The sequence below is a fragment of the Adiantum capillus-veneris genome, chromosome 23 (genome assembly GCF_014529385.1).
Source record: "Adiantum capillus-veneris isolate H3 chromosome 23, ASM1452938v2, whole genome shotgun sequence".
NCBI classification, from domain to species: Eukaryota; Viridiplantae; Streptophyta; class Polypodiopsida; order Polypodiales; family Pteridaceae; genus Adiantum; species Adiantum capillus-veneris.
Window position 1 is genome coordinate 135,772,244 of NC_140953.1, and position 16,421 is coordinate 135,788,664.

At 43.7% G+C, this 16,421-nt stretch overlaps 1 protein-coding gene and 1 pseudogene across 1 annotated transcript; both read right to left on the bottom strand.

Annotated features, from left to right (window-relative positions):
* Positions 1 to 8,560: 8,560 nt before the first annotated feature.
* Positions 8,561 to 11,152, bottom strand: LOC147428644 (calcium-dependent protein kinase 20-like). The gene has a single exon (XM_086497193.1). It carries the CDS (start codon positions 11,106 to 11,108, stop codon positions 9,804 to 9,806), a length of 1,305 nt encoding a protein of 434 aa, XP_086353319.1. The 5' UTR covers positions 11,109 to 11,152; the 3' UTR covers positions 8,561 to 9,803.
* Positions 11,153 to 14,429: 3,277 nt separating this feature from the next.
* On the bottom strand, positions 14,430 to 15,482 carry LOC147428645 (calcium-dependent protein kinase 4-like; annotated as a pseudogene).
* Between the last annotated feature and the right edge of the window lie 939 nt (positions 15,483 to 16,421).

A 16,421-nucleotide genomic window follows, 5' to 3' on the forward strand; every position in this document is an offset into this window, starting at 1 on the left:
TGAGGACCTCCCTTCTTGAGCAAAAAAAGAGAAACATTGTGCTCTAATACCAATGTAACATTTCATGGCCTAGTAACTTGTGTCTAGCAAAAAGTAGCATAAACGTAGTGAGCATTTCATTAGAATAGATTCCTAATGAGCATATCAACAGTGCTTTGATGGAGAGAGAAACAAAAAGCATAACACCTAATTACATAGGCATGAACAATACTTCAAATAAGAGAGAATCAAGCTATTGACAAGAGTTGAGAAACAGATTTACATGGAGCCGGTCTCCCCTCCAAAAGTCTTTGTATTTTAGGTTTCTCCCATCAAGGGACACATTTTACAATACAATACTTTGTGTTCCTTCAATAACTTGCTGGTGCAATGAAGATGGAAGATTCAAGCACCATGCACACACTTATAAAACACAACATCAATTCCCTCACGGTCTTAGACCTAAGACCTCACACACCTTCGAAGATGGTGACAGCTAGTAGGTTATGTGAGTAGATTGAGAGGAAGAAGGAGTATTCTTACGAGAAAGAAGTATATCTCCTCACATAATCACTCATAAAATCTTAGCATAGCTTAGTAATTAGCATGGTATAGGAGATGAGCATGCATTGGAGCTTGGCTCTTGGTTGGATTTGCATTACAAAGCCAAGAGTTGTTGGTGTAGGCCTCCCTTCTCACAATCTTGGAGTAGATGATGAGATTTCCATTAAAGCTTGAGAAGGAGAGAGAGTCTTATTTGCTTCACACATGAGATTGTGTGAGTATGTGTGTGTGATAATGCCTTGCCAAAAGCAGCTCCCTCTCTCTCTCTCTTGGTCGACCCCTCATGAATTTTACTCATGTTGGCACCCCATTGGACCCTGCAAAGCTTAGCCAATGATAGTTAAGAAGCATAAGTGATAGCCTTCTGACATGTGTCCCCCTTTCCCCTCTTGTGAGAGGTTTAGGTATTTGATTAATGCAATTAAAGTCTCATTGGACCCCTTGGGATCCTAACCAATAGTCTTCTAAAGAGCTTAATTTTGATTGGTTATTTTATGAAGTGTTTCAAAATGAATTAAACTAAATATACTCTAGCTTAGTTCTCATTGGTCCAGCTCTATGACCTTCCAATAGGAATTGGATGCATCTTGGGGGAAACTGGGCTAGGAAGCTATCATGTGTCCCCTATTCCCTTTGTGTAAAGGGAACCTACTAGCGTGTGTGTGTGTTTCTCTCTCATCCCCTACAAGAAAGGCTCGCCCCCTCCAAGGTAGGGATGTGGAAAGACTTTTGAGTCTTCCCACAAGCATCTAATTTGCCCTATGTTTTGACCATTGGACCTAACCTTTGAATTTTGGAACCTTAGCATTTTGGAATTATTAATGGGCTCAACCTTGGGGTCTTTGAAGCCCATTGTTTGCACATTGCTCTTTTGCAGATGCCCCCTCCTTTGGATCCCTATTTTCCCTCGTTTGTATCCTTACTGTGACCGATCCGCCAGCTTAACCAATAATCTAGCTTTTTCTCCCCTAGGACTTCCCCATATTAAATGACCAGTTTAACATGAGAAAACCATTTAGGAGAATTAGATATTAGTTATTAGGACGTCACCTCTCTCTTGAAATCATAGTCATCCTCGACTATGGGGTAGAGAAGATAAAGCTATTCATTAGTCCTTTTCCTAGCGGGTAGAGGATCCCTATCTTACCCTACGACATTGTTCCAGAATGGATGACTAATCCATTTGGCGCTTGAGAGCCTAAGCTGCCTCAAGCATGTCTGCGCATTAGTCCTATCAATCTTCCATAGCAGAGTGACAATATCTACTTGGTGTTTGGAAGACGTCGTCTCCGCAAACTTGATCCTAAGCATGCATACTACTTAATATTTGTGCACAATAAAGAAAAAGAGAGTCGTATAAGACAAAAACTTTGTTCATTTTAAACATTTGTACATTTGCTTACTCTAGGGAAGCATTGTAAGCATTGACAAGGTTTAGGTTATCCTTTAATTGTATGCCTTGCATTCATCTAGCATCTTCAAAAGGATAGTTGTTAAACTTAATAAGATACCGTCGGATAATCTTACCATCTCTCAATAACTTGTCTTCATGTCGGAGAATGGACTCGGCCTGCAGCACCTCTTCTTGGTCCTCGATGTCCGGTGGTTCTTCAATAGTTGGTTCTAGAGGTGGCTCTCGCTCCTTTGTAAGGCTTTAGTAGGCTCACATGGAAAGCATTGTGTATGAGCCAATGACTAGGCAACTTAAGTTGATAGGCCATCTCATTGATTGGTCTAAGAATTTGGAAGGGGCCATAGTACCTTTTTGCTAACTTAGCATAGTACTTTTGGTGTCCAATAGGATTCTTGCCCGTCGTGTGCCTTAATCGAGCCTTCAGAAATTTAAGCAAGACCCAATCATTTTCTTGAAAGGCTTGGGCTCTTCTGTGCTTATCAACAGCAACCTTTTGGCTTTGCTATGAGATGGAGATAGAATCCTTAATCTTTTGGAAAGATTATTGTAGGTCTTGGCTATACTCATCTGTAGCAAAGATCTTTCGTGTACCTTAAAGTAGCAGGGGACTTTTTTATCTTCCCTCAATTACCTCAAAAGGTGCTTTTTCCATGGAGGTATGTACAGTATTATTGTAGGCATACTCCACCACGGGGAAGTACTTCTCCCATTAGGACCTTTGATCTACTTCCGTTACGTAGGCTTTTAGTAGATCGAGAATTGTTAGGTTAGCTACTTCACTTTGGCCATTCGTTTGTGGGTGATAGGCCAAAGAGAAGTTTAGCCTTGTCCCTAAATTCTCAAAGAGACCCTTCCAAAAATTAATGGTCATTCTAGGAACTCTATCCGGCACTATGGATATTGGCAAGCCATGGTACTTGAAGATTTGTAATATGAAGTGGGTTGCCATTTGATTGGATTTGATAGTCTTTTTGACATGTATAAAATGAGCTTGTTTGTTGAACCTGTCTACTATCATCCATATTCCCGTATTCCCATGGATAGACTTAGGCAATCCAAAGATAAAACCCATGGATAGACTTAGGTAATCCAAAGATAAAATCCATGGATATGCTCTCCCATATGGTGAATTAGGGATTGGCAAAGGTTGAAGCAATCCAGGTTGCTTCCCTCTATCAAGCTTCACCTTTTGGCATACCACACATTTAGAAACATACTCTTGTATGTTTGCTTTCATGGCAGGCCAATAAAAATTTGTTTCTATCCCTTTTAGGGTATACTGAATCCCTCTATGCACCGCATAAGGAGGAGCATGAGATTCATACATTACTTTCTCAGGTAGTGAGTTGGTAACGCATAGTCTATTGCCATAGACAACATAACCATCTTGTAAAGTAAATGGTTCCTCTTTCTTCCTTAGTGCAAGAGCTGAAATCACATCTCTAAAATCGGGATGAATAGCATACTCATCTATCATAGAAGAGGGATCATTGTGAGTTGCTATAGAAACCGCATTCACCCTCAACCGTCTTGAGAGTGCATCGGCTTTGAGATGTAAATCCCAAAACTTGTCTACATATTTGTGAATAGATTTTTAAGGAGAGAGATTCAAGCTTCACCATTCGGTGAGCACTTTGTCTTTGGCAACGGTAGCCAAAAATTACTTCATGATGGAAGCTCTTAAATCTTTCCATGTTCGTGGAGCTTCACCGTTTGCGCATAGGCTAAACCACCATTGCCTGGCGGACTTTTGAAAAGGCATAGCTACATGGTGTAGCTTAGATGACTCCGTAAAGCCCTCAACTCCAAACGCCGCATCGAATTGTTGGATGAAAGTCAAGACTTTGTCTGTAGCACAAAAGGTGCCATTGTAGGTAAGGAAAGAGATGTTCTTTCCTCCCTCTTTGAACTTCTTGAGCTTGGACGACCTCTTCCACGTGGCGTAGGATTTCCTATGGCCTCTTCTTTTTGGTGGTTCAAAAGCTGCACCATCACTTTCTTCAGAGGAGGAAGAATTTGAGGAGGATGGAGAAGAGGGTGACCTCTTTCTCCTTTTTCTTCCCTTGGTCCTCCTTGTCTGCACCATCACTTTCTTCATAAGAGGAAGAGGATGAAGAAGATGGAGAAGAGGGTGACCTCTTTCTCGCCTTTTTCTTCTCTTGTTTTTTGTCATCCCTCTTTGAATTATGGTGTGGAGAAGTGTGCAATCCTCTTCTCCATTTAGAGGGTGTTGGAGAGTGTTTTTCCGGCCGTCTTCTAGATCCATCTCCGTCGAGGTGGCAAGAGACTCACTTCTTTCTCGTTATTTTGGTGGGGGATCTTGAGTTCTCCTTTGGGAAGGAGATGCGTCATCAAGTAGTAGATTTTTGAGCCATTCGTACGGATCCTCTTCTTCTTCTCGAATCGGAGAGAGGCCTCTTTTGGAAGTCTCACAAGGAGGCTTCCTAGGTACTCTCTCTTCTTGGTGGGGAGTTTGGAGAATCCCATGAGCACGAAGCTGCCGTTGCACTTCACTTTGGAGGGATGGATTGCTCATGGATTGTTGAGGCCTAGAAACAAGGTAGTTAACAAGCATAGGGGCATCATTAGTAGCCTTCTCATTAGCAAAATTAAAGTTGTCAACATTAAATTCACTCTCTTTACTATAGTCAGCCATTCTAACAACTTTTAGGTGTAAACGTTTTTAGGTGTACTTTCGCACTTCAAGCCCTAGTTGCTACTCCTCTTAACCCCTTTAGAAAAGCATTCAAGCTCCTGTACCCGTGGCTCAAATATCATTAATTGCAAGGAATAGAAGAGAGGGTCTTTCAACAGAAAAACAATACCGGCTCCTGTCAAGCTTCTAATAGCTCAATATTGGTTAAGCCGTAGGCAAGTCCCGTAGGACTCCACTATTAAGACCATAGCTCTCAACGGTGATGCTTTGTTATCTGCATGAAGCAGGCGCACAACAAGAATGAAAAAATCCCTATTCTACTTACTCAATTGCAATTAATAATACCAACCATTTATAGTTACCTTGAGGACCTCCCTTCTTGAGCAAGAAAAGAGAAACCTTGTGCTCTGATATCAACATAGCATTTAATGGCCTAGTAACTTGTGTGTAGCGAAAAATAGCATAAACATAGTGAGCATTTCATTAGAATACATTGCTAATGAGCATAACAAGAGTGCTTGAATGGACAGAGAAACAAAAAGCATAACAACTACTTAGATATGCATCAACAATACTCCAAAAGAGAGAGAAATTAAGCTATTGACAAGAGTCGAGCTACATGGAGCCGGTCCCCCCTCCAAAAGGCTTTTGTATTATAGGTTTCTCCCATCAAGGGAGACATTTTACAATACAATACTTTGTGTTCCTTCAATAACTTGCTGGTGCAATGAAGATGGAAGCTTCAAGCACCATGCACACACTTATAAAACACAATAGCAATTCCCTCACGGTCTCAGACCCAAGACCTCACATACCTTCAAACATGGTGAGAGCTAGCGGGGTATGAGAGTGATTGAGAGGAAGAAGGAGTATTCTTACAAGAAACAAGTATATCTCCTCACATAATCACTCATAAAATCCTAGCATAGCTTAGTAATTAGCATGGTAGAGGAGATGAGCATGCATTGGAGCTTGGCTCTTGGTTGGATTTGCATCATAAAGCCAGGAGTTGTTGGTGTAGGCCTCCCTTCTCACAAGCTTGGAGTAGATGATGAGCTTTCCATTAAAGCATGAGAAGGAGAGAGAGAGTCTTCTTTGCTTCACACATGAGATTATGTGAGTGTGTGTGTGTATGTGTGTGTGTGATAATGCCTTGCCAGAATCAACCCCCTCTCTCTCTCTCTCTCTTGGTCGATCCCTCATGAATTTTACTCATGTTGGTACCCCATTGGACTCTGCAAAGCTTAGCCAATGATAATTAAGAAGCATAAGTGATAGCCTTGTAACATGTGTCTCCCTTTTCCCTTTTGTGGGAGCTTTAGGTATTTAATTAATACAATTAAAGTCTAAGTCTTCTAGTCAATAGGAATTAGGCAAGCCATTGGGTTGCTGAATGCTCATTGGACCCCTTGGGAGACTGCCCAATAGTCTACTAGAGAGCTTAATTTCTATTGGTTCTTTTATCAACTGTTTTTAAATGAATTAAACTAAATATACTCTAGCTTAATACTCATTGGTCCACCTCTATGGCCATCCAATAGGAACTGAATGCATCTTGGGGGCAACTGGGCTAGGGAGCTGACATGTGTCCCCTATTCCCTTCGTGTAAAGGGAGCCTGCTAGAGTGTGTGTGTGTGTTTCTCTCTCATCCTCTACAAGAAAGGCTAGCCCCCTCAAAGATAGGGATGTGGGAAGACCTTTGAGTCTTCCCACAAGCATCCAATTTGCCCTATGTTTTGACCATTGAACCTAACCTTTGAATTTGGAAACTTAGCATTTTGTAAGTCGTAATGGGCTGAACCTTAGGGTCTTTGAAGCCCATTGTTTGCACATTGCTCTTTTGCAGATGCCCCCCTCTTTGGATCCCTATTTTCCCTCCTTTGGATCCCTACTGTGACCGATCTGCGAGCTTAACCAATATTCTAGCTTTTTCTCCCCTGGTACTTCCCCATATTAAATGATCAATTTAACATGAGAAAATCATTTAGGAGAAATTAGTTACTATGACACTGGTCTTGGCATATTTTTGTTAAACTTAAAGTGTATTGAATGTTAATTAATCGGAAAGGGCCTAATTAGCTTAAATCACTTCTCTACCCTGTCTATTTAAAGAATTAGGCTTCCCATGTTCTTGGTGTTATACCAACGAAAGGAAGTTTATTATGCCTCCTAGGTCTACATATTGGAAGGTGGTTAAGCGGACCATTTGCTACTTAAGTGGTCCTATACATCTTGGGTTATTGTATATCAAGGGGAAAAGGGGCAATATATTCCATTAAGAGGAACTATGACCCAAGTACCTCACCTCCTATACCTCTTCAAGGGAAACTACTATCCCAAACCAAGCAACACTAGGATCAACCATCCAAGAAGCAAGAAAGCTAGTCGATGCAAGCAATTGTGCGGTGAGGTGCATGAAAGGCAACACATTCCAATGATATGAATGATGACCCCAGAACCATACCTCCTATACCTCTTCAAGGGAGGCTACTATCTATAATAAATCGGACTAGGATAGGCCACCCAAGAAGCACAAGACTATTATTTATACCAAATAAAAAGAAGTGACTATTTATAAAGAAAACCTAAATTAGATTTCAGTATATTTCTCTTTAAAGAAAAGTTTTAGCTTTTAAATTACGTAAATTTTTTTAACTACCTAAGCTGTACAGTGCAATCAAAACCAAAGAGAAAGATAGAGAGAGTGTTTGATCTCTTGGAACAGACAAGCCTAGGGAAGTGGAAGGAGGTCCTCTTATATATTTCCCTTTGGAATAAGGAGATATTTGCATCCCGTTGTGGCCCGCTAGGCTGCCCACTTAAAAACCCCGTTTGGGAGTCGTCATAACCCGGTGGGCTAACCTAAAGAGTAGCTGGTTTCTCTAGGTTTTTTGTTATGAACATGTCCATTGGGATTTAGTAAGCCATATTTACAATTCACAACTTGCTCATTACGCAATTGAAATCCCTTAGTTTTTACTTGCAAAGACTCTTTGAATGTACAAAGATGCCCTAGCATGTACCTTTATTGAATCACCTGGAAGAGTTTGTGATGCCAATTTTAAGCTACAAAGAGGAGAATTAATGTTTGCAGACAATAACTAGTAGCTAGAGACGATTTGAAACTATGGGCGGGTTCAGATTGCGGACAAGAGCGCTTGGCATCAATCTTTTCGTTTGCACACACAATTTACACTACCCATTAGAAACAAATATTTAAATTGTGATGAAAGGTGCACAAAAAATTGGTTGTGGCCTCATGGCTAGACGTCCGTCTTGTGTGAGGTGTTGGCAGTTCAAAGCCTCCCCATGTTCGACGTTGAAAAGTGGGTGAACATCATTTTGTTCTGGGGGTACGAGGCTGCCTACTGATGGGCAGGTCCGGACACACGATGTTTTTGCATTTCTTCAACTAGATCGTGCTACCAAGGCAGTGCTCGCAAAAAACTTTTTTCCAAAAACTTGGCAAACCTACAGATGTGAAACGACAGAGGTGAATTGACAAAATTTGAAGGTTTTTACACCGAGTTACAGTAATTTTTTCAAAATTTGGTCGGTTTTCTCACCTTCAAATATAAAATTTAGAGGTAATTTTCAAAATTTGTAGGTGGGAACGGGATTACACTAAACCTAGGTTTTTTTCGAGCACTGTACAGTAACCAAGGACACACAAAGCTGCAAGGCATGTTTTGGGCGACAATCTGAGCGTCCTCTGTATGCAACAAGGATATGAACTGAAGGCGAGTGTCACACTAGGGGGACCGATGGGTGGACACGGTCAAATGGCAACACGGCCCTTGCCAGGCCTTGGCCATCAATGGGCCCTCTTTTCATAGCGTGGGCCATCTTTTGAGAAGAAAGTGCGAAGGCCAGAGATTACCGTTGGTGGCCATATTCGGGCAAAGGCAAAGGGGGCAGGTGCCCCATTGTGAACCTCTTCAGCTTCCCGTTGATGAAGGAGTGTTGTGTCCATGATGTTGCTCACACTCTTTAATATTATCCCAGCTTTTTCGCATACACAGGGGTGTTTCGAAAGTCTGCATTGAGCAGGCTCAAAGTGACAAGCTTTGTAGACATGTCCTATTATTATATGACAAGGGTTCTTGTTTCCTGCTGGCAGCGATATTGAGTATTCATATTCATACTCAATATCGCCGATTCGTGCACGAGTGCAATGCACTAACAAACAAAGCAGATTGTTGCAAGATTTACCTTTACTTCAAAAATCAGCATGTTGACATGAAAGAGCTTAATGGAATATGAAACGTGCAAGACTGGTGTTGGATGCAACATAACTGAAAAAAAGTGTAGGACGCATGAGACAGCGAGATTTACGTGGTTCGGCAGGTTGCCTACGTCCACGAGAAATGGGGGCTTTGTCTTGATATTGCAGTGCAAAGATGGAGATGTACAAAAAAGGGAACGTACATTTTGTAGCAGCAGTGCTGCTGTCCAAGAAGCCCCCTGTTATAATTAATTCCAGAGACATTCCCACTGGTTTGATTTACCTTTTGCAAAGTCTCTTTCGCTGTTGGTTGTAGCCAGTCAATCTGCTACTTCTCTTTTATTTTGAGCTGCTTTTCCAATAATTCAGGGTCCTGCAGAATAATCAGGACCTTCACCTGCAATGCTTTGCATTCTTTCGATGTCATATCTCTGCTTCTTTGGAAGCTGGTTAGGAGTGTCAATTCACTCTCTAATTGTATAATGTACTGCCTCAACAATTCTCTACACATCGGTTCAATATTTCACAGTAGAGTACTGACTTTCCCTTTCAAATTGGTCAGTAAGCTTTTATATAATTGAGGCTGATCACCTTCATCAACATGCAGCATGATGGAGAAACAGAATGTTGAGCTCGAATTTAATGAGCTTGCCTTCGATCCCTGTGAGACTGACTGTAGTTTGTTATTATCGTTAGAACAGAGCCGATTCCTCGTGTCTTCTTTTGTGACTCATGAGTGCTTGAGCTGGCAATTAGCAACAGTACAGTGGCCTCAAGGGACGTACACTCACCTGATCTCTGATTTTGACACTAATTGTAGGTCAATATGGTTTTATATATTGCCAACCTGCATATTGTTACAACTAATTCCCCACATTAACATGGTAGTAGATGATATATTGTCAAACCGCTTGATGAGATCAGATGCAGTTGTCCGTTCCATCAAACAAACTGTACTATCGGGATCACACCGCCCTTACCATGGCAATATTTTCGGGCAGGGCATTAGCCCATTGTCGTCGGTAGCACTTTCTCCTCATAGCCACGCCGACTCTTCTGGGCTTGGGAGCGGGCTGACTATCCAGCATTTTATTCTCCTGATTGGCTGCAGCATCTGTGCGGGACGTTGTTACGTCTGACAATTTGCCTCCATTCATTTGCTGCAAATTAGAATTAGCTGGCATCACAGATTGAGCTTCTGATATGCACTTTTGACTGGTTATTCGCGTCGAGGCCGGTCCAACTACATTGGCGATCTGTTGATGATCAGTGACAAGATCACTTGCTGTATTGAGATGTAACCATGGATGACACAAGAGCTCATCCAATGTGAGCCTCGAATCGGGGTCCTTGCAGAGGATTCGAGTAAGGAGGTCCTTTGTCGAGGATGAGAGGCCAAAGGCATCCAGTTCCAGGTGGTTGCAGAGGATGGCTTCATGGATGGCGCAGATAGAAGCATCACGAGGGAGGCAATGCATGCCAAAGGGTAGAGTAGATGTGAGAAGCACGTGCACAACTACGCCTAGGCTCCAAATATCTGCACGGTGGTCATAACAGCCCTTTATAACTTCGGGCGCCTGGTAGCGTGGGGTTCCGACACAATCGCAAAGAGTCTCTCCTGGAGCTAGGGTTGCTGCCAAGCCAAAATCTGCAAGGACTGCCTCTTGCACATCGCTGCCATTGATGTGGCGGAAGAGAATGTTTCCTGGTTTGATGTCACGATGCATGATATCTCGGGCATGGCAGCGTGCAATGGTTCGAGCAAGGCTGGCAATGATGGGAGCAGCCTCACGATCGTCAAGCTTGAAGAGGGGAGGGCGAGAGTCTAGCTTGGCAAGCAGATCACCAGCATCGCAGAAGGCAGTGAGGAGATGGAAGCATGTGTCATCGCCCTCGAAGGTGGCCACAAGGGGGAGGACGCCGGGTATGTCGCTCAGGTACTCAAGCACCTGGGCCTCCCATCGGAGTTGGGTGTCTGTGAAGTGCTCCTCTGCGGTGAGCTTTCTTTTTCTTGTACAGGAGAGATCATGCCCATGATTAGTCGAGTCCTGGCCTTGATCCAGCTGCTGTGTTCGCAGCTTCTTGCTGCTAGGGCTGGGGCATGGTCGAGGTTTAATGACATGCGACCTGATGGTTTTGCAGGCCACCCGTTGCGTGTTCGTTTCCTGGTCCGTGCAGAGGAGAACAAGGCCTTGCCCGCCTTGGCCCAGCTCTTGCACAACCTCCAAACCGCTGTGGCTCTCCAAGGCATGGCAGCAGGCAGGAGCCATAGATCAACTTCAACGTAGGTGGTTTCTTCTACTTCTTCGTCGTCGTCGTCTGCACCAGATGAGCACCCGCCTGCCTCGCTACGCTGCGCGTCGTCCGCGAGGGCTACTTCAGAAAGTTCTTCGGCCTATACACGCTATCGAATGAATTAACTCTCCTAATGGCTTCAGAAGAAATATGTTCATTTTATATCTCGCAGATTCCTTCTCATAAATCTCCTACCCATACCTCATACCTCATAAAAAGAAGAGAGGAGAGAACCTAGAGGGAGGAGAGAAGGGTGAAGTGGTAAGAGGGCTACGACAAGTAGCAGGGCTCGAGCAGGAGGTTGACAACGCCAGGTCACAACAGCAAGAGGAGCAGAGGCGCATGGCTAAGAAATCACACACGTCAAAAGTGGGGGGAATCTTTCGTGTATTCAGGAAAAATATGTTGACCCTATTACTTCTCTACCTACATTATCTCCTCAATCCGAGGCTTGGATCTAATGGTAGATGAGTTCATGCATTAGTCTACCAAGGTTGAGTCATTCCGAGCTTTGAGAGGTGCAAGAGCATCCACACAACCATAGAGTTCAACACTTTGATGGTGTCCATATGATCTTATTCCGAGCTTTGAGAGGTGCAAGAGCATCCATACAACCATAGAGTTCAACACTTTGATGGTGTCCATATGATCTTAGAGAAAAATTTTGAGCTTATGAATCTATCTAATATTTAGTAGTGCTACTTTCTTTCATTTGCATTTGGGTATTCTATGGCTGCACGGCTTACAAATGATAAAAATGGGCAATGGCTAGGTTGGGCACAACGACACATGGCAGGCTTGCAATATGGGGTGGTTGTTGGTAGCACAACATATGTGGGGTGATGTTGTCGAGCAGGAGATGAGCAGAACTAACAAGTAAGGTTACTGACAGGAGGGTGGTGGTACAATGTGTTGAACAGGCAACAGGGTGAACATGAGCAATAGCTCACATGGTAGGCTTGAGGCAATTGGTGCCACTTCGATGGGTTGATTGCAGAAGATAAGGCTTTGACAATGTGGGTTAGTGTAGCTCTTGATGAAATTGGTGGAAAACATGAGGCTAAAGCTTGTCTGAGAGTGTGTGACAAGTAGGGAGCTCCTAAAAAACACTCACAATAGGTACACTAGGTAGGTAATGAAGATTGTGAGGCTTGATGGAGGGCACAATGTGCAATAGTAGGATTGTAAAGAAAGTGCACGAGACACCCAAAAAAAGAGGGTTGATGCCCTTTGTAAATTGTGGTCCCCTCAAAAATTCAAAAAGTCCCTTAAATTAGGGAGTTTTCTCACGTGCCTTGCCAATAATGAAGATTTCATGCTTCTCACCTCACCAAAAAAGGCCTTGAGCATTGAATGCTCCCAGATACTCACACTCATACACACCTTCTAATTAGGAATGAGACTAAAAAGTTCTAGCAATACTTAAAATGAGTGATTAAAAGTGCAACTCAAAGCTGAGAATGAAGAGATTTCTGACCACTCAATTGAAGTATCAAAGTTCATCCGATTTTAGAATTTGAGGGCTGTATAGAATGAGCTTGCTGAGCACTACTTGCACACACAATCTGTGAGATGAAATGAGAGCTACAAAGAAAGATATGCCTATGCAAAGTGAGGAATCACACCTTCCGAGCGAGAATTCTCCAGCAAACAGAAAGTCAAGGAAGCAATGTGAAAAAGTACATGGCCTTGCAAACAACCTCATGAAATTGATGTCTCATGACCCATTTTGCCATGCTACAATAGCAAGTCGAGCTAAGTCAATTTTTTGACACATTGTATCTACCCAAAGACCGTCACTAGCCCCTCACCACATTCACCACCAACAACATATGTTGTCCTAGCCATTGCTCTACAGCCTCCTCCACTCGATCAACCTTGTCACCATCTGATGCCCCTAGCATGCATACAAGCACTTAGAATTTTAGCCTGCTACATGTGGCCTATTGCGTGCCCCATTTACCTTGGAATCATCCTCATCTAGCTTGGCCCCACGAGCTTAGGACATAGCTCATTACTCAATTCTACTATAGTGCTTCTGAACTTGGCTTAAGCACTATGCACCTGATATAGCTATTACCTCTGCTCCACACCTCCCTTGTCACCGCCACCTATCCCTCAGATCCACCCCCACATTGCTAATTACCTGCATGTAATTTGGTCTATTTAACTATTTTAAGCCCTCATTCCCACCATATGCTCTTGAAAACAAGTAAGAGTGGGTTACCACTATCGCATAAATCCCTCAACATTTTAGCCTTTTTCACCACCAGCCCACCTACCCAAGCCCTTCACCACTTAGTCCAAGTGGAACACGTCCTACTTATTTACACACTTGCAAGATGTGTTAAATTATCCTCCGTGATCTTATCATTGTCACTTTTGCACAAGAGAACTAAACGATGCCCCTAAGATTGGGTAAGACCTTCCTCTCACTACATAGACGGGGCACACCATCATGGTAGGCAAAAAATGTTTTCTTGTGTGTTCAAGATCATTGTGTTCCTTCACCTAATTGTGTTCTAGGGGAAGCTTGTGTGTGCCTACCACTTGACGTTCCATCAAACATGTGTCGAAAGATGTTTCGAAAGTCTGCATTGAGCTAGAATCCAGTATCTGCAGGCTCAAGTGACAAAATTCTGCTACCCGTAGAACATATAGGTGGGTGATTCATGTAGAGGGCATGCAAGCCGCAACGAGTGCACTTGATACATGAGATTGAAGAGGAGGATGAGGTGCGGGTGGGAAAGGCCAGCACCGCAGAGCTGGAATACAAATGCAACGAACATGCCTGACATTCATGTTCTCCCTCTCTCCCTCTCTCTCTCTCTCATGCAACGCCCACCGAGCAAGACTAGTTCAGACCATGTAACAAAATTAATAGCCACCTTGCTCATATAATAAACTACGGTGGCCTTAGCGGAAAACTTGCAAACTGTGCATTCTACGACGTTGTTTGTGCCCCATAATTACCACCTGCACTTTGCAGATATGTCCTATTATTATATGACAAGGGTTCTTGTTTTCTGCTGGGAGCGATATTGAGTATTCATAGTCACCTAGTCGTGCAAACAAACAAAGCAGATTGCTGCAAGATTTACCTTTACTTCAAAAATCAGCATGTTGACATGAAAGAGCTCAATGGAATATGAAACATGCAAGACTGGTGTTGGATGCAACATAACTGAAAAATAGTGTAGGACGCAGGAGACAGTGAGATTTACGTGGTTCGACAGATTGCCTACATCCACAAGAAATGGGGGGTTTGTCTTGATATTGCAGTGCAAAGACGGAGATGTACAAAAAAGGGAACGCACATTTTGTAGCAGCAGTGCTTCTGTCCAAGTAGCCCCCTAAGGAGGTCCTTTGCCGAGGATGAGAGGCCAAAGGCATCCAGTTCCAGGTGGTTGCAGAGGATGGCTTCATGGATGGCGCAGATAGAAGCATCACGAGGGAGGCAATGCATGCCAAAGGGTAGAGTAGATGTGAGAAGCACGTGCACAACTACGCCTAGGCTCCAAATATCTGCACGGTGGTCATAACAGCCCTTTATAACTTCGGGCGCCTGGTAGCGTGGGGTTCCGACACAATCGCAAAGAGTCTCTCCTGGAGCTAGGGTTGCTGCCAAGCCAAAATCTGCAAGGACTGCCTCTTGCACATCGCTGCCATTCATGATGTGGCGGAAGAGAATGTTTCCTGGTTTGATGTCACGATGCATGATATCTCGGGCATGGCAGCGTGCAATGGTTCGAGCAAGGCTGGCAATGATGGGAGCAGCCTCACGATCGTCAAGCTTGAAGAGGGGAGGGCGAGAGTCTAGCTTGGCAAGCAGATCACCAGCATCGCAGAAGGCAGTGAGGAGATGGAAGCATGTGTCATCGCCCTCGAAGGTGGCCACAAGGGGGAGGACGCCGGGTATGTCGCTCAGGTACTCAAGCACCTGGGCCTCCCATCGGAGTTGGGTGTCTGTGAAGTGCTCCTCTGCGGTGAGCTTTCTTTTTCTTGTACAGGAGAGATCATGCCCATGATCAGTCGAGTCCTGGCCTTGATCCAGCTGCTGTGTTCGCAGCTTCTTGCTGCTAGGGCTAGGGCATGGTCGAAGTTTAATGACATGCGACCTGATGGTTTTGCAAGCCACCCGTTGCGTGTTCGCTTCCTGGTCCGTGCAGAGGAGAACAAGGCCTTGCCCGCCTTGGCCCCAGCTCTTGCACAACCTCCAAACCGCTGTGGCTCTCCAAGGCATGGCAGCAGGCAGGAGCCATAGATCAACTTCAACGTAGGTGGTTTCTTCTACTTCTTCGTCGTCGTCGTCGTCTGCACCAGATGAGCACCCGCCTGCCTCGCTACGCTGCGCGTCGTCCGCGATGGAAAAATGGGCTACTTCAGAAATTTCTTCTGCCTATACACGCTATCGAATGAATTAACTCTCCTAATGGCTTTTGCCGGGAATCTCCAGGGATGCTATTGTTTCATCCCTTGCCATGCTAGAGGAGTAAAACTTTGATAGCAAGCAGCTCACAGGCCTTGAACTCGCGCAGGCCAGCTTACACAACGTGACAGTTGGTCTAGCCAACTTACATTGAAGCGGCTAGTGCTCACAAAGCGTTCTTTACATATAAAAAAAGAGATCTATATGCTAGGGTGCTGCCTACCCCGCCATCTGCCTCTACGTACACGTCCCTCGCTCACGGCCTCTGGTCCGCCTATTGCATTGCTCGATATCTCTTAGGTCAAAATCACAGATTTGTCCCACTTTTTGAACTTGTATTAGATGTTTATCCCTTAAAAAAGTCACCTGCCAAGTTTCATGAAATTTGGTTCAGTTTTCGATTTCTTGGGCCAAGTTTTGTGTCTATTTCTGGATTTCAGTGCAACCTAGATTGAAATGACAACTTATAAGTCCAAATGGCTTCAAGCTTGAATGAGTATCTCCTTGCACTATATTATAGGCTATGGTATGGTCATTGAGTAAGAAGTTTTTGCTTTTAGGGCAAGGGATATCAATCGTGATTAATACCTTTTTGACCAGAATCACACTTTTTTCTACTTTTGGTGACATAGAATTTCAAAACAAAGAGTTTTAAAGCATGTCTCAAGCTCTTGCCCAGTTTGGATTCAATTTGAATCCTCACCTGTTCATTTTTTGTTGTCAAGGTAAAGATGTTGTCAGTATAAAACTTCACACTTAATTGAACTCCAAATCCTTATACTTCTTGCAAAAAGATTTGGTCTTTACTTGGTATGGTGTCGATGGTGTTGAACGGTTACTTCCTTGGACTATAGATGAA